The following is an 18714-nucleotide window of genomic DNA, read 5'->3' on the forward strand; positions in this document are numbered from 1 at the left end:
GAATGACTCATTAACAGACTTGTCAGGCTTATCAAGTGTGTTGGAGTGGAGATACATGCAATGGGTCCTAACAACCTGGACCAAGAAACACTGATTTACAACCCTGGTATTCATTTTTGCTCTTTGGCCTCGTGTTTATGTAGTTTTTCTGTCATACATTTTTGGTAAACCTAAGGTCTCATTCTTAAGATATCCCAAGTTTTACTCGACAGATAGGGAGCTGTAGGTGTGTTCATGCAAGGTTTTGTATGGTTATTGAAACATTTGTGGTCCATTGGAAACCAGTCAGACCAGTAGCAACCTTGTACATGAGACTCTACATAAAGATTTCTAAAGCCACACACATTCACCATCTGTAACAGAGCTCTTGTCTGATCCGCTGATTACTTATGTGGTGGCTTAAATGCCTCAAAATATTATAAATGGATTCATTGGATCGGTTAAATCGAGCTGGGATCTAATGTCTATAGAACAAACTCACTACCAAAGCTAAAATTGGCCCCGTTTATTCATATGTCTGAGTGGTTATCAAATAGACTCTCTCCAACACAAAGTCCAAAAGCACAATCTACATGCTTCTTGGTCTGGAGCTGATCTTTTTGCCATATTGCAAAATAAAAACCAAACGGTTGTCTTCCTCCGTAGTTTAATATGTAACTTAAATTGAAAACATATTTGATGCTGTCCCCGAGTGCCTTCTCTTCCTCACGACCCAAATTCAGTAAATAGTTAATGCCGAAGATGCATGCAGCATTAACTCTGCACACTGAAGCTGACTTTATCTGACTCAGGGCTGAGGGGGAGAAACAACCACATAAACTTACAGAGGCTGATGATTGACTGACGAGTAAAATGTCCATCAAACTGCTGCTTGCACACATGCACGCAGCCAGAAGACACACTCTGGAACACTTACAATAAATATTATAAGCATGTTGTCTGTAAGCAGTTAGTCATGTGAAACACCTCTCCTGAGGAGGAGACGGACACGCGACATCCAGCAGCGTGAGATCAGTGTCACATGGGCACATTTGGATAGAGGGCAGGCCCTGATTTGATCAACAGCTTTGTTTTCAAAGAATTTAGGCTGCCACGTAAAACATGAGCAAAAACAAATATGTTTTCCTAGCAAAGACAAGACTGATTATTTAAATTTAAATTCAATGCTTAAATAAGCAAGACTTTACCTGAAAAGATGTAATCTGGATGGCTAAATATGATGCTTTACAGCCAATAAGGTTTGCTGATGTCCTAAAGACAGAACTTTAGCCATTTCCCCCTATCGTTGACTAACTTGGCATCCATCTTGCATCCTACCTGACCTGTTAGCTCTCTCCAGCCAGCAAAACACAAACTTACTATGACTCTTGTTTTGTTTTTTTCTTTTGCTAAATCTTCTTATGTTTATCTGCTGAATCAGCAACATTGCCTGTTCAAAACAGCCGGTTCCTTATTATACCGTGAAGCGAAACGTCACGTTGCGTCCCGGTTCAGAAAGTTGTATAGTGTCGGTTTCTCTGCTTCAGGATGCTTCTGGGTAGCAGCAACTGTTGAAAAGCACATGACAGATGTCACTGTGTCATCAAGCAAGTCCGGAATGCAGAGTTTTAAGGTCATAAAGTTACACAGTGCGTCTTTAACAGATGTAGAAGTCGTTTATTTCATGTTCAGCAGCACACCCCTCATCATAGACACCTGCTTTTGAGATGTTCCATTTAAATTTGTTAAAAAAATTTCACTTAATTTTCAACTGAGGGTGCACTTTCCATTACCGCATCATTCATTCATTCATTGTCTAAACCACTTACTCCCATACAGGCTTGCAGGGAAGCTGGAGCCCGTCCCAGTAATTAGCAGGTGAAGGGTAGGATGAGTGCTGGACAGACCATCGTCCATCGCATGGCCAACATAGAGACAAGCTACCACTCACACTCTGTCCTAGGAAGAATTTAGTGACTGTAACAAAAGATGCATTTCTTTCTGGAAGGTGGGAGGTAGAGAATATGCAAACTCCACACATAGATGTCCCTGTTTGAACTTAATATATCTCAAATTAAATATTCATATTATGAAATCAATCACTTCTGCCTAAAAGGATGAGACTTGTAGGATCGATTTGTTTAAATGTAAATAGTCAGCAGCATGACTCTCAAAACTAAGTGAAGCCGTCTTTCTTTCAAACAGAGAAGGAACAATATCTGACGGTGAATTTCCAACCAGAGCAGCAGATTTTGATAAAACTGCATCAACTGCATGGTTTTAAACATGGGGGAGGTACGGGGAGCTCAGCTCGCCTGAAAAGCAGAGGCGCTCCACAGAAGACACTGAGTTGATACTCAAAGGTGAAACTATAAAAAATGTTCATGTTCCCTTTACATTTAATTTTTCCATAAGGTTTAATACCACATTTTTTTTTAAGTACTTGCCTTTACTGTACTGATAAATCCCATTGCAGCTCACTGGTATGGATCATGGACCAGAAGGTCAGGTGTGATGACTAATAGTGACAAATTTAATATGGGTCATCCTGCAGACATCCTCTAAATGTAAGCATTAAAAATATTTAAAGCTTCATAAATAAGGAGGACAAACTGGGTTGGTGGGTTCAGTTCACTGCAGAGATAAAATGCCAACATGCTCACAGGATGTATGTGTCACTGAGAAAATCCCAAGATCGGATTTTTTTATGGCATGAATAATAACGTTAACAATGCTGTTTGTTTGTTTTTCTGCTTGTATCAGCTGCATACAGTAGTAACTGGAGGTTTTTTGCCAGTAACTATATATTTTATAACAAAACCGTGCACTAATTTATTGTATGTGTGCATGAATCGGACTGTAATTTACTGCTTGGAAAAACTCCCCCAGAAGCCCCAATTTAAACACTGGTCAAAGCGACGACATAATGGTCAGCTTTAAACAATGCATTAATGCAATTATTCATATAAAAGAGCATTTGGTGAATATTTTTTACTTTTTCCACCGTAATTTTTCACTATAATAGGTTATTATGCTGACTTGTTGCCAATTTACCATCCTAACCTCAACCCTGACTGCATGATACACCATCAGGGTCTTTTTATAAGAATGATGTAATCTTTCCAGGCTTTCCTTGTTCCTGACTGAGCCCCACTTTGTTGAAAAGTTTATTATGTCATTGCAATGCTGACCTTCAGCCATTTGAGATGAAATGACTGTGACTTTTTAGGTCACAGATTTGAGGACAACCCTGGGGTACGACGCCACCTAGTGAAGAAGTCATCCAGATGTCAGATGACACGGGCCAGCAACAGCTCCACGCCTTTATCCAGCTTGAAGAAGAAAAAGAGGGCAGCTGACAAGAAAACCCACGAGGTTTGCAGCAGACAAAAAAAAAGTTTTTTAACTATCAACATTTCTGGTTTATTAGCATATATATATACATATATATATATATATATATATATATATATATATATATATATATATATATATATATATATATATATATATGCTAATATATATATATATATATATATATTATATATATAATATTATATATATATTATATATATATAATATAATATATATATATGCTAATATATATATATATATATATATATATATATATATATATATATATATATATATATATATATATATATATATATAATGCTAATGCTAATATATATATATATATATGTATATATATATATATATATATATATATATATATACATATATATATATATATATATATATATATATATATATATATATATATATATATATATATATATATATATATATAAACCTATAGAATATAAGTAATGATTAACTATCAACATTTCCTATAGAATATAAGTAATGGTTGTATTTATTTCCATCCCTTTCCGTGTTAAGTTGTTTGTTGAGCTCAATGAGCTGATTGTGGAGAAAGACCATGAAATGCGTTGGAAAGAGCGAGCTCGCTGGATCAAGTTTGAGGAGGATGTGGAGGAGGAAACGGACCGCTGGGGCAAACCTCATGTGGCGTCGCTCTCTTTCCGCAGCTTGCTGGAGCTTCGTCGCACCATTACCCATGGTGAAATACTTCTGCATGCATGCAACAGCACATATCTCCTCATTAGCACTGTTATGGTTTTGCTGTCTTCCTTTCTGACAGCTTGTTTGCTTATCTGACAAAATTAACACTGAACCCATTGGACTATTTTTTTTTGTTTTTGTTTTAACAGAGTATCCAGTCTCAGCAACTATTTTTCTCTTTGCTTTGCTTTACATTTCTGTGTTAGGTGCCGTCCTTTTGGACCTTGAGCAGAACACTCTGCCTGGCATTGCCCATCTGGTTGTGGAAACAATGATTATCTCTGACCAGATCAGAGCGGAGGACCGACCCAGTGTTCTGCGTGCTCTGCTTCTCAAACACAGGTCAGGACGTTTGCTAACAATACAACTGAAATATATCTTACCTGCTCCCCTTCTTTTAGACGACACAGAGGTGCTACGTGGTTGTAATCCAGGAAGTGTCCCGGGCTTAGTAAGACACAGCAACATCTTTTCACCACATGTTAAACTGGTTTGGTTCAGTTGAACTGACACTTGATTGACCAATCATTTCATTTTAAAGATATTTAACTAAAACTTAAAATACTGTAAACCTGGTAACAATGAAAAGAGCATAAAAATGACTACAAGTGGAAAGCTGATTTTTGTTAGTGTGGAGTTTGAAGATTAGAAACCTGAATAATATATGCATGTAAAAATATCTTTCTTTATATCTATATATGTAGTACAACAACATTTCAAGGTTATTTATTTTTTGTATGATATAATACACAAAAAAAAAAAAACCCAAAAAACAACCAAAAACAAACGGTTAGCAGTATCATGAGACGCAGCTGTCATGCTATGTCAAGCTAATAATACAAACCAAATTTACAATGAAACTGTAAACATGCACATACATATGCACGTATGGACCACAGAGATGATGTTCTGCTGAGTTAGCGCTGTTAGCAAGCTGTTGTTAAAGTGTTTACAAAACAAAGTTTACTATTACATAGAAGAGCGTGTTAATAAGTAATGTTTATAAGTTTTACACAATAAAGTACAAATATATACAATAAAATTATATATTTATTGTATATATTTGCTAAAAACAGTTAGAAGTAGCATAAGGAAGATCTTGTTCCATAAAGGCCCACAAGCAGATGATTAGTACATAGGCCTCTTCCAGATATATGACCTATATCACTCTATTTTACAACTAAGCACTGACAACCTGATGGGTAAATATACAGCTTTACGTCAGTAAGGAGGATTACCCTTATATTAGACAAAGCGTCCTGCTTTAGAAACACTTAGGTCTGCTTGACGTCATGCTTCGGACTGATTGTCGTGTGAGGCCTTCTACGATTTGTAATGAAACACTGTTTATGTTCAATATAACCATACAAGTAACACGTGAGATTAATGTATAGCACAGAGGTCTTCAACTCAGTCCTACGAGGTCTTCAACCCAGCAGGTTTTCCATGTATCCTTTTCTGCAACGCAACTGATTCAAATTATTGATTGTTTGTGCAGAACCTGATAGGCTGTTAGATCCATTTAATTTGTGTGTTGAAGCAAAGATGCATGGGAAACCTGCTGGATTGCGGACCACTTAGGACCGAGTTGGAGACCTCTGATATAGCATATAATCAACATACGTAAGGCAAAATATGAAATTTTCACTAGATCCATAACATAACATATTTCTTTTAAAAAAATCTACGGAATATGTTTGCAAACTGTTTCTTGCTAAATAATCTTTCATCAGCTGGTTGATTAACTTGCTTATCATGAACTTAATGAGAAATTTGTAGCTAAGGTTTTCTATGTGCTTCCTGTGTCTCAAAGCCAGGGGAAGAAATGTTTTTGTTTGAGGTATTACTCCAGCAGTTTTGCCATTTCTGTGTAAAAAAAAAAAAGTCCCTTGACTACCCCTTGGCTTCTGCCTCATCAATCATTATCCTTGTGTCTGGTATTTTCTTTCTTTTAAGTGACCTGCCAGTCCCCGTGTAGACATGCAGCTGTATCTACATGTTGAGCCTGGATGGTGGAAATCCAAGCTCTCCTCATAAATCATAATCCTCCACTGGAGGTTGTTTATGAAATGTTAACTTTGGATAACTGAGCAAGGAATTTCCACCGTAAAAAGGTTTATATAGTCATGGTTATAGTGCACTTTCCCCTGGGTTGACAAGACTTAATGTTAAAGCTGTAGTTGTGCTGATCCTTAAACCCCAGAAAGATAGATCTAAAGTTTTAGTCTGCATCATGTGAGCTGTTATGGATATTACGTCGGTGCCTTTAAAATAAATTCCTCTGTCTGATTTAACCTTATTTCAGACAAAATGTTGGGTGTTTCTATCTACATGGAGAAAGAACAGTGGTAAAACTTGACTAGCTTAGAACCAGCTGAAAATGTCGCTCTTTAGATTAAATTGATTTAATATGAGATTAAAAACAAGTGAAATGAATGTTTTAGGTCTAGTGTTTTCTGTTGACCGAGTCAGCTGCTGCTGGTGTCAAGGTCAACAGAGTTGGTGGAAACTATCGGATCTGATGGTGAACTCAGCTGACTGAGGAAGCAAATGGTCAGTGTAAATGTGTGTAAAATAAACCAGGATCTGAGCTGCTGCCCATTCTCAAAAAGAAACAAAGAAAAGTATCAATAACTGTTCACAAAGAACACACTGGGAATGATGGTTGAAATCCTGTCTTCCATTACAAATGAAGTCAAATCAGCCAAAACATGTGGATGCTCTCCACAATTATTGATTCACATTGACAGCTAAGCTGACCTAAAACAGATGGCCAATGGAAAAGAGTGGAAGCACAGAGAGATATAGATTTTTTTTTGTTACATAACAACAACAAATAAGTTAACTAAATCCTGGCTGTCACGCCGAATTGCCAAAGGCAAGATGACTGCTGATGCCTGAATGCACCATGGAGACAAAGCTTCCTGTGACTGATCTGTTTGGGTCGGGTCTGATGGTGGCACTATGGGCAGACCCAAGTGGGTAAATAAGAGCCTCCCATCCAGGAACTAGCCTTATTTTTTAACAGCTATACTACTGTGGTACTAAATCATGATCAGAATGCGCTCCTGATTTGGTCTTTCAGCTCTGAGAAAACTTATCTCTCCAGATATTTGGAAGTTGTGTTTTGTCTGAACAAATACGAAATATTATGAGCAATCTTGTGATGACTTAAGAGACGCATCATATTCTGTAAGTTATGGCGAGATACATGGTGCATCATTGGCTAGCTTTAAAAGTAGTAGAATGATTCTTTAGCACACAGATATCAGACCCTAGTACTCAAGGGTCAGTATCCTGCAGGTTTTTGTTGTCTCCATGCTCCAACACACCTGACCAAAATGAATGCATTGGTGACTAGAATCTGTTGGATCCATTTGATTTGCAGGGAAACAACAAAAACCTGCCAGACACCAGCCCTCAAGGACTGGAGTAAGGGAGCTTAAGTAGTATGTGTTGATACATGGACAGCCAAAAGTATTCATCGTTGCTTGCACAGCTACTCAGGAACATGCACTTACCAACCCCATGCCCTTCACATACTGGGCCAGATGTACTAAGGTCCCAATTTGTGAGTATTAATTTGCATGTGCAATCCAGACTTTTGCATGTGGGGCGGAACCACAGTTTGTGGGTGATTTACTAAGAGTGATTGCATAAATGGGTGCCAAGAGCAAACATGTGTGACACCCTATTTAAATGAGGGTTTTGCATATTTCGTGGTTTGCAGCATGGTGAGTTTGGAGAGAAAACATGACCTACAGCAAGAAATCTAACTCACAAATAAATGCTGTATGGGAGCAAATTCATGAAAAGGTTAATGCGTCAGTAAAACAATGTGAACAGGCCATAAAGTAAAAAGAAGGTATGAAGACATAATAAGGTGAAGAAATGAAAAATTGGATTACAATGATAAAAAAAAAAAAAGATGAGGGCGTAGGGAATATGTACTGTCATCTTGAAAAAAGAAAGAAAACTCCAGCTTGCAACTGGAGAACAAAAGACTTTTAAAAAATTTAAAAAAAAAAAAATTATACACTGACCCAAGATATTTAGCATTACCCTGCAATTATTATTATTATTATCCAAATGTCTATTCTCGTTCTCGTTCTAAGCACAACTCACACAGAATTTGACCTCCTTAGCTCCCATGAAAAGTTGTGAACATTTTAGTATTCTATGGTGCGCATGCATTTCAATGCAAAAATGCCTCTACAGCGCCCCCTAGACTAAACAGAAACCAACATATGAATTGGGTCTGGAACACCTTTGATGTAGGATAAGAAAATTCGGCACACACGTGTAACACACCAAGACAAGCAAAAAAGTCAAGCAAACACCAACAGGGTGTCTGCCATCTTGGCATTTACGGCCATTTTTTTTACCACTTTTCACTTTGAGCGTATTTAAACAAACTTGTCCGTGGGGATTCATGTGATTGACTTCACATTCGGCAGGAAGCTTCATGACAAGCTGGGGACCAGATGCTGTTCAAATCTTTTTTTCTTTTTTTTTTTTTTATAAAAGAAACCATGTTACTGTGGCAACTCTTGGAAAAAGGCTACTTGCCATGAAATGATTTTACTCATATCTTCATAGAAATACATGCGATCTGCACCAAAATTAACTCATATTTGTTTGGTTCTTAAAGGGGCTCTATTATGCTATTTCTAGTTTTTTCAGCTTTCTACAGTTTTATAGTGAAACACTGTAGTGTTGAATACTCATCAGACATATGAGTGGTGCCATTTTTTTATCACCTAAATGCATGTTTGAGTTTTCCAGCACTCTCTACGTTCGGTTCCTATGGTGACAGAAACAATCGGTTTGAGAGTTTTTTCTACTTTGTAATTTTCGTGATGCCCCAGAGGAGGGACTCAGTGATTGGCCATCTTCTCAAGGTTTTGTACGTTCCCGAGAAGAAAGCCACACTTGCCTTCACTGTTCAGTATAAGTACTCCTAGCAGTTGACCAATCAGATGCAGCCCGGAGGCAGGACAGAGGGCGGAGCTTTCTATGTTCGCTTGTTTCTGGCAGAGGCTGATCTGAGAGGATCAATACAAAATGAATAAAGGAGTTTGTGAAAATGCTTGATTATTTCTTGCCAATCTGGACTTGCATGTTAAAATGAATTAGACTGAAATGTGCATAATAACACGTTGCATTGTGACGAGGGGTAGATTTTGGCTTGAGGCCTGGACCTGACGGATGCCACTAGCAGCTTTAATTTACCCTTATTGTTCTAAGAAATCCAGCTTCTGAAAAAAAAGAAGAAACTTGTTTGGCCTTAGTAAATGACTGCCAGGTGTGTGGAAACCTAACAACCGTGACCATCTGGTGACACATAACATTTAAGTCTTGAAAAACACATTAAAAAAAACACACAATATATGTTATTTGCAGGTATGCGTGACTCCTCTTCAAATCTATCCTAAGTTCTTCCATAAGCTCCAAAATGGTAATAAGGGATAAGCAATGTGTTTTGATGATTGTTTCCTGGTTCATCCCAAAAATATTTAGATGTGGTTGATGAACATGTTCTCTGCATCTCATTGCTTTGTTTCGACGTGTCCTTATTGTGACAATCACCACAGCCATGTACACAATTATACACACAGACTGTTTGCTCATCCTTTTGAAACGTGTTGAATATAGGTGATGTTTCCATGAACAAAATTGCTCTCGGGTTTGATAGATCACTTGCAGTTAATAATTTTCTGTGCACACTGGCATGTGAACACCCTATATTGCATATTCATTGACTTAGACACTCTGACTGGATGCAGATTTTGCACCTTTGAAAAGCCCAACTCAAGGTGTGCGCTGTTAGTGAATCAGTTTGTACTTTCTTTTCTTTTGCATGTGCAGTGAGTTTTAGTACGTGCAAACCTTTAGCACAGGGATGTCCAACTCTGGTCTTCAAGGGCCACAGTCCTGCAGGTTTTCCATATATCCCTGCTTCAAAACACCTGACTCAAAGGAATTGTGCATTGGCTCAATGCACAGTTTGCTGTACTTAAATGCTGGCATGCAAAGGATGGATTGTTCTCACAAAGAGGCACAACAGATGCATGTAAAGAAGCAGCCTAGCGGACATCCTCAACAGCTGGTCATCGTGCTTTCGTTCATCTTTTACTGGCTTTCCACATAAATTCCCAGCATGCCACTGGGGAAAAAAACAAAACCTTGTCATTAACGTCATCACCAGCTCGAGGGATCAAATTTACGATGTGGAAAGAAATGCAGAGAGCTGCTGCTAAAATTGATCTAATCTTTTACTCAGAGCTTTTTATTAAATCTTTGGAGACATTTTAAGCACAGTTGACTTCAGTGCAACACCTCTTTCTTTTGTCTCGCAGCATTTCCAATTTGTAGCTCAGGCTTACAGGACCATGTGGACCTCATGGGGATGTCATCGTTGAAACTTACAGTGATGTAATGAAACTGCTGAAATACACTAAATACTTCTGTCTCAGAAGAGATGGTGTTAAATGTACAAAAGCTTAAAAATTTGATCCCTGGTTAGTAACCTTGTTGTTTTTAATTATGTTTATATGGAAAACTGTGGCTCAACTGAGAGCTTTGTGACACAAGAAAATATTATTATGTTATTATCAATGAGTTACTATTCAATTCAATTCAATTCAATTCAACAAACTTTATTGGTCCCAGACACTCTGAGGAAACACACAAACAAGTTTTTATGTCAAACAGAAACTGGTTCTCATGCTGTTTTCCACAGTATAGAAAACAGTTGCCATGCAGTTAGGGCTTTATAGTAATACACATTTAGGTAATACACATCAAGTTGGTCATGAAGGTTAAAACATGGGAGTAGGAAATTAAAAATAAGTTGTGTGATTCTGCACAGTCTGATATAATTTAGTTTAGCATCACAATATAATATAATATAATATAATATTCACATTTCCCCAAATGAAGCAGACTTTCCAAGCAAACAGACTTGGTTTTGAATCAAAAAGGCTGATGTGAGCGTGCCCTAAGACCTGCTGCCATCAGGGTTAATATTTACATTTATGCTAATGCTGCCCTATTATCATGAAAACACATGAAAACTTGGATGGCTTTGTGCTCTTATTAAAGCTTGTATTTTGTTTGGTTTTCATGTAGCCATCCGAGTGATCTGAAGCATCGCTTTCATCGCCACCACTCATCTGCCAGTCTGCACGGCAGCTTCAATCACAACCACGTCCAAGACACCAGCCTGCCACTGGTGGCTGAAGAGACCGAAGAGCACCATTATATTAAAGAGGGCGTGTACGATCCCAAACAGGACGTGTTTGTCAGCCTCTTTGTAAGGTTACACTTCTAAAAAACTCTGTGTGGTGGAAGATTAGCTCTGGAGATTCTGCATCTCATTTTTGTAATCTGAAAGGTTCCTGACAGAACCCTAAAAATATGGGCTTGGAGTGATGAAAGGTTGTGATGCAGTTGAAGCACTGCAGGCAGTGCGGCACACTTTCTGTTTTGACAAAACCCACGATGGTGATAAACTGGTTTTGACAAGAGCAAACCAGGGTAATTGAACTCAGCTCTCTAAATGGACGGAGATAAAAGACTGAATGTCTTGTTCTAGTTTATGGCTTGCTTGGAGATTTAAGAATCGCCAGTAAGCATAGATTTTGAGTATGATTACTTAAAACTCCTGATGTAAGGCCCGTGGCACTCACATTGTTCTTTGAAACACCATCCATGAGGTCAGAAGTCGTGTAGGTAGTTCTTGAAGTCGGAGACAGCGAGCCTCCCTCTGCCACATGTGTTGAATTATGTTCTTAGTCAGCCAGCAGGTGCTTCTAGTTAAAGCTTCTTGATATGTTAGCTGTGAAAACTTAATGTTCCCCATGGTGGAAAATGTTGGCAAATTTAAACCAGCCTTAAAGAAAACAAATCTTTTCCAACACTAAGAACCATTCGTGCTGTTTAAACAAACTGCGTGGGGACGTTAGGATGGGACTGTTAATACAATCTCTCCCACGGTTCCCACAGTAAATTCACATTATTAGTCTCACGCACAGTTCTGGTGTAACATCATGTTGGTCATGACAGGAAAGTGGGTAATCTTTGCACTGTTCTTCCTCCAAGAAATCTCTCCACCCTCTGCCTCCTGAGGGCCATCCAGCTGCAGCCAGATCCATGAAACTGCTCGCCAAGATTCCCAAAGACGCAGAAGCTGTCATTGTTTTAGTGGGTAAGCTTCGGGGACAAAGGAGATCACTTTGAGGATCGGTTAGATTCTTTCTTTTCTTTACTTTGTTTTTTTAACCACTCAGAGTAATCGTCATGTTGCACAATCATGTCATCCTCACCACTAATAGTCTTCTTTGGGTTCAAGTCTCACATTTCTTAATAACATTTGTATATATTATTTTCTTCTTCTCTCCTCTTTTAAGGCTGTGTTGAATTTCTGGAACAGCCAGCCATGGCCTTCGTCAGACTGAGTGAGGCAGTCCTCCTGGAGTCGGTGCTTGAGGTCCCCGTCCCCGTTCGGTTTCTTTTTGTCCTGCTCGGCCCCAGTCAGTCCAGCGTGGACTATCATGAGATTGGGCGTTCCTTTGCTACTCTCATGTCTGACAAGGTACTTTGAAGCCAGAATGGCTCTAAGGGATCAAGCCAAAGATGAAACAAGATAGATTGTTCCAATGTTTTCAAATGAAGGTTAGAATTGATGAAATTAGGATGGTAACGTTCTCATTCCCACTCTCAGTCACTCAACCAGTTCTGTTTTGTTGCAGAACTTCCATGAGGTAGCCTACTTCGCTGACGACAGGCAGGACCTCCTGAATGGTATCAATGAGTTCTTGGACTGCAGTATTGTTATTCCACCCTCAGACGTGGAGGGCAAAGACCTCCTGAAGACGGTGGCTGACTTCCAGAAACAGTTGTTACGCAAGAGAAAAGAGAGAGAAGGCAAGAAGCACCAATCCGTATTCGGAGCCGAGCCGGATAACAAAGGTACTTTATCTAAACACAAAGAAGCTGCTTTGTGAAAATTATGTTCAACTATTTTGTTATTTAAATGGAGAAGCAAACACTTTTTTATGGCTGATCGATTATTAGATTGTGGCCCAAGACCTTGGTCCCCAAGCTGTTTTCCTTGTTTCCCACACACACACACACACTCGTGCCCCCTGCTACCCCATGCTGAAACCATGCATAGCTTTTGCTTTACGCTTGCTTCTTTCTACAAACCGGTGCATTCTTGCTGAGACTCATCCTGTCCTTTGATAAAACCAAAGTTTAGGTAACTAATAATGTATACCCTTTTTATTTTGTTTTTTGTTTTTTTAAAAAAAGGAACAAATCATTTTCACTGTGGTGTTTCCTCGTGTTTCTTTAATGAAATAATGCAGGAAAAATCATTTACCAGGTTAGACATGAACTGCCCCATTACAGTAACTCAACAGCACCAACTATGTAGCTGACCTCACCAAACTACAGCGCATGGACCAAAACTGATGGGATGTTCAAATAGCTTGTTTTCATATTTAACTGAGGATTTCAGTCAGTCAGTCATTTTCTTAACCACTTGTCCAATTAAGAGGTGCAGAGAAGCTGGAGCCTATCCCAGCAATCACTGGGCAAGAGGCGGGTTTACCCTGGACAGGTGACCAGGGACGATTCAGAGTAACCAGTTAACCTAACATGTCTTTGGTTGATGGGAGAGACCTGGAGTACCTGGAGAGAACCCACGCATACACAAGGAGAAAAATCACACTCCACACAGAAAGGCCACTGTTCGGCTCTCCTTCCATACGAGGCTCGAACCAGCGACCTGTTTGCTGCAAGTGCTAACCACAACTCAGGTGTGCAGCGCAACTGAGGATTTATGTTTTCAAATATTGTTTATGATGACCCCCATCATTTACCTTGGGACCCAATTTCAAAAGTTTGTGTTTTCAGGTTCAAAAAATGGCTGTTCCATGTGACCAATCACTGATATGAATTGATAAAAAAAAAAAAAAAAAAAAGAACATCAACATCTTTTAGCGAACATTTAAATTTGATTGGCTTTATCTTTATTTCAGCATTTTTCTAATTAGACTTTAAAACCACACTTTTAAATTCAGGAACTTCCAAAGGTTTCTAATCTCTGGTCCCTTTCCTGGTCAACTCACTTCCAGGCTTCAGATTTAAACTCAAGACTTTTCAGACTCTGCTACTCCCTATGAGCCTTCCAATAATAAGTCCCTTAAGTCCTGTTTTATATCACTATTCTTGTTGTTGTGCTGTTATTTATTGTATTTTACTTCATTTCTATGTATCTTTGCTGGAAGGTGACCTTGAGTTTTCTGAAAGGCGCCCAGAAATAAAATATATTATTGTTATTATTTAGGATACTTTGCAATACTTACTTTTACCAAGCAGCCCATACTGGTTATTTCAACTCACATTTTATGATCAATTATCAATTACAAATTGTTTTGGCAAGCTAATTTACTTACTTTGGGATGAACTGCAGCAGTTGTTCATCCATAACCAGAGAGATTGTCAAAGAATTAGAGCTTCACTAAGAGTTTACGGCAACTGTGTTACTCTGCTCCCTCCAACCCTAAAAACATAAAGTGGGTCGAATGTTTATGGTTTTTCTTACAGTATTATACTGAGATTAAATCACATTTGTCCTGTTGAATTGCATATTTAGCCTTTAGCTGTCCTACAATTTTAAACTGAGGGATTTTAGGGATTCCCTGAGGGGGAATGTGGACGTGAAGAATGCCTATAAGGGATTCTTTAAATGAAACATTAGAGTAGTGTAACAGCCAGCCAGCTGGAGGATGACTTCATCAACTGAGTTGACATCTGTTTCTCAAAGAATTCAAGGTCGTTTTTTAGGATAGCATCTGCCAGTTGTTTGACAAATCCTCATTCAGTTACTTCATCTGGCCCAAAGCTTCTTTCTGAGAAAGAAGGTTTACCTTCTGAGGTAGGAGCCAAACAGGACCCTGTAAGCCTAAAGGAGAAGGGGGCTTCTTGAGTCAATGTAAGAAACATACACTGCCTGCTGCTGTCTTAACTGTTTTGGATGTTTTATTGTTATGATTGGGTACAGTTTCATCATAAAATGTTGATAACAATACCTCTCAGATATTAATCCAGAAGAAGAGGAAGAAGGAGACCAGGAGGTGGACCCCTTAAAACGCTCAGGAATCCCCTTTGGAGGCCTGATCCATGACATCCGCCGGCGTTACCCACAATATGTCAGCGATCTGAAGGATGCCGTGGACATGCAGTGCATTGCTGCGGTCATTTTCATCTATTTTGCTGCACTGTCACCCACTATTACCTTCGGCGGCCTGCTGGGTAAGGCTAAACCTCTCAGCAACATTAGGGAAACTGGATATTGTGTCATTTTCATGGCCTAACCAATGTCATCGTGACTTCTTTTGTCTTTGCCCACACAGGAGAGAAAACAGAAGGCATGATGGGAGTGACTGAGCTCATTATTTCAACAGCAACACTCGGGGTTATTTTCTCTCTGCTTGCTGGTCAGCCCCTCCTCATCATTGGCTTTTCGGGACCCTTACTAGTGTTTGAAGAAGCCTACTATAAGGTGTTTATCATAGAGGAATGTACAATAGATACTTGGTCATCTTTTACAACACCAACTCCAAATAAATAGTCGGGACAGTGTGTAAAATATAAATCTCATCATTTTATTAAAATATAAATCTCATCATTTTATTCCCAGTATAACATAACACCATATCAGATGGTGAAACTGAGACATTTTATCATTTATCATTTCTGATGCAGCAACAAGTCTGGAAAAAGTAGATCCAGGATGATGTTTAGCATCGTTAGCATTTCCTCTTCTTCTGACATCTGTCTGGAAACATCTGGGAAGTGAGGAGAGCAGCTGCTGGAGTTTTAGGAGAGAAATGTCCCATTCTGGTGTGATGCAGGATTCTAGACAGACCTGGACCTCCATTGCTGGATTTCTGTTTCCTTAAAGCTCCAGATGTTTCACATTTCCATCCATCAGACCACAGAACAAGTTCCCACTTTGCTTCAGACCATTTTAAATGAGCTTTTAGTCCAGAGAAGATGATGGTGTTTGTGGATCCTGTCCCCATTTGGAGTCTTCTTTGCATGATGAAGCTTTAACCTGCATTTGTGGTTGTCATGGTGAACTGTGTTCACAGACAGCGATTTCGGGAAGATTCCTTGGAGTTGCTCCCCCAGTTTTGGTTTATTTCGACCAGTCACATTTCAGCCTGTTCTAACTTTTTCCAGACATGTTGCTGCCATCAGATTCAAAACGAGCTCATATTTTCTATTAAATGTTAAAATGTCTTAGTTTATGTTCCGTTGGGAATAAAATATGGCTTGATGAGGTTTACAAATTTTACACATTACCTCAACTTTTTTTGGGATTTGTGGTTGTTCTAGGTCACGCCACTAATATATCTTTCTCTGTAGTTCTGTCAGGCGTATGAGTTTGAGTACCTAACTGGTCGAGTGTGGATCGGTTTCTGGCTCATCTTCATCGTCCTGGTGATTGTGGCAGCAGAGGGCAGCTTCATGGTCCGCTACATTTCACCTTTTACCCAAGAGATTTTTGCTTTCCTCATCTCCCTCATCTTCATCTATGAAACTTTCTCCAAGCTCATCAAGGTACACTAACCAGCTCTATCACTCCTCCACAGCAGATGATATAAAATAAATCCATAAGTTTATTAACAATGCAGAATTTGTTTGAATCCTTGACACATACAAGAAGCCGGTTTAGTTGAACCTGCTCTTGTTTCCAGGTGTTCAAGGAGCATCCACTGATGGCGATGTACCCCACAGACTCCACAGAAACAAATGGTTTTCAAAATCATGACATTCCCGTCTTCAACCAGCCCAACACTGCTCTCTTGTCTCTGGTGCTCATGATGGGCACTTTCTTTGTTGCGTTCTTCCTCAGGAAATTCAGAAACAGTCGTTTTTTGGGTGGCAAGGTACGGTATCCCGGATATTTAAAGACCCTGCGTGGATCAATCTTGTTCAAAGATAATATTGAATATCAGCTTTTACAAGCAAAATCATCCAATGATTCAGTATTTTAACACCAATAATCTCACTTATTTGTAAGAATTTTGTTAATATTGCATAACAGGAAGTGGGATTCAATTTTTCAAACATTTTTTTATTCACCCAATAATGAACGTTTTTCTGGTTTATTTAAGTCTTGTTCTAAACTAAACCTTCCTTTGGTGCTGGGACGTTTTATATGAATTAACATTTATTTTCTTAATTTTCTCAGGCCAGAAGAATAATTGGGGACTTTGGTATCCCCATCTCAATCTTAGTTTCAGTCTTGGTGGATTATTCCATTACTGACACTTACACACAGGTAACTTTACCATCAGTAACTTTATGCCTTTCTAAAAAAAATAAATAAATAAATATACATTTTCCGTACTTGAACACAATTGTTTTTCTTTTCAGAAACTCAATGTCCCGTCAGGCTTTTCAGTCACATCTCCTGATAAGAGAGGCTGGTTCATCAGTCCATTTGGTGACAAGCAGCCATTTCCCACCTGGATGATGGGAGCATCTTTTGTTCCTGCCCTCCTTGTCTTCATTCTCATTTTCATGGAAACTCAAATCACCTCGTATGTTCCCCTTTATTTCTTACATCCATGATGCACTAGAGTTTGCATATATGTACTGACTAGATTTGTAATTTATATGTAGTGAAGTTTATTTCTGAAAAAGTATTTTTCCTCTACATCTTCAGATTAATATGCAGTAAAAAGGAACGTCGTCTTATTAAAGGCTCCGGTTTCCATCTGGATCTCCTACTTATTGTCGTCCTTGGTGCCGTCTGCCCTCTCTTTGGCCTGCCGTGGCTCACTGCAGCCACTGTCCGCTCTGTCACTCATGTCAATGCACTCACGGTCATGAGCAAAGCAACAGCTCCAGGAGAAAAGCCCATGATCCAGGAGGTGAAAGAGCAGAGGGTGACTGGGCTTCTTGTCGCTGTGCTTGTTGGTAAGAGACTAAAAGGGCTACGATGTGTCCACTGAATGTCATTCAAATCCCATGTACGAAAAGCTACTGATATATTCTGCATTGACTAATATAACTTGTTTCTTCTTCTTTTTTTAAACAAAAGTAATGAGAGCAGGATCTGGCTTGTGAACTTATCAAAAACCAGAGTGTAGTGATGTATGTTAAAAAAAAAAATACAAAAAAAAACATTGATATTGTAGCAAATAAAACACCAAATCATTGTCAGATAATAGCTGATAATAATGCTTTTTCTACCCTGCATGTCATTAAATCTTGCTGGAACAATATTGACACCAAATTCCCCACAAACAAAAACCAGAAAGCTGCGTGCATAAAAAAAAAAAAAAAAGTTCTTGCTTATGTTCATATAGCCTAAGCTAAGTTCTAGTAATGATTAGCCAACATTTAAATATTTCATACTCCTTTTCAATCCTTTAGCTTATCATTGCCCCCTTACTGCTCGAGTTAAAAAGCCCCTCTTTACTCATAGAGCTAACTAAGTCCTGTGTGATGTTAGAGATAAGTATATCCTCTTTAATAACAATGATAACTTGTCCTTAATGCTAGAGCTAACTAAAGATTGTTACATACTCTTTGACAAGCAACGATCCAGATCTGATCCATTCA

At 38.7% G+C, this 18714-nt stretch overlaps 1 protein-coding gene across 2 annotated transcripts in view; it reads left to right on the plus strand.

The window, feature by feature from the left end:
• Positions 1–18714, plus strand: part of slc4a3 (solute carrier family 4 member 3) — an 84862-nt gene that overhangs the window by 55502 nt on the left and 10646 nt on the right. For both annotated transcript variants that reach the window (XM_079253761.1, XM_079253762.1), the window contains 14 exons: positions 3209–3354; positions 3883–4063; positions 4272–4407; positions 11197–11380; positions 12169–12274; positions 12477–12661; positions 12819–13038; positions 15172–15387; positions 15489–15637; positions 16507–16701; positions 16839–17030; positions 17336–17425; positions 17521–17687; positions 17813–18066. In XM_079253761.1, coding sequence (XP_079109887.1) covers positions 3209–3354; positions 3883–4063; positions 4272–4407; positions 11197–11380; positions 12169–12274; positions 12477–12661; positions 12819–13038; positions 15172–15387; positions 15489–15637; positions 16507–16701; positions 16839–17030; positions 17336–17425; positions 17521–17687; positions 17813–18066 — 2421 coding nt within the window. The remainder of the gene's footprint in view (positions 1–3208; positions 3355–3882; positions 4064–4271; positions 4408–11196; positions 11381–12168; positions 12275–12476; positions 12662–12818; positions 13039–15171; positions 15388–15488; positions 15638–16506; positions 16702–16838; positions 17031–17335; positions 17426–17520; positions 17688–17812; positions 18067–18714) is intronic.

The sequence above is a fragment of the Telmatherina bonti genome, assembly GCF_933228915.1.
Source record: "Telmatherina bonti genome assembly, chromosome: 15".
In the NCBI taxonomy this organism is placed as follows: domain Eukaryota; kingdom Metazoa; phylum Chordata; class Actinopteri; order Atheriniformes; family Telmatherinidae; genus Telmatherina; species Telmatherina bonti.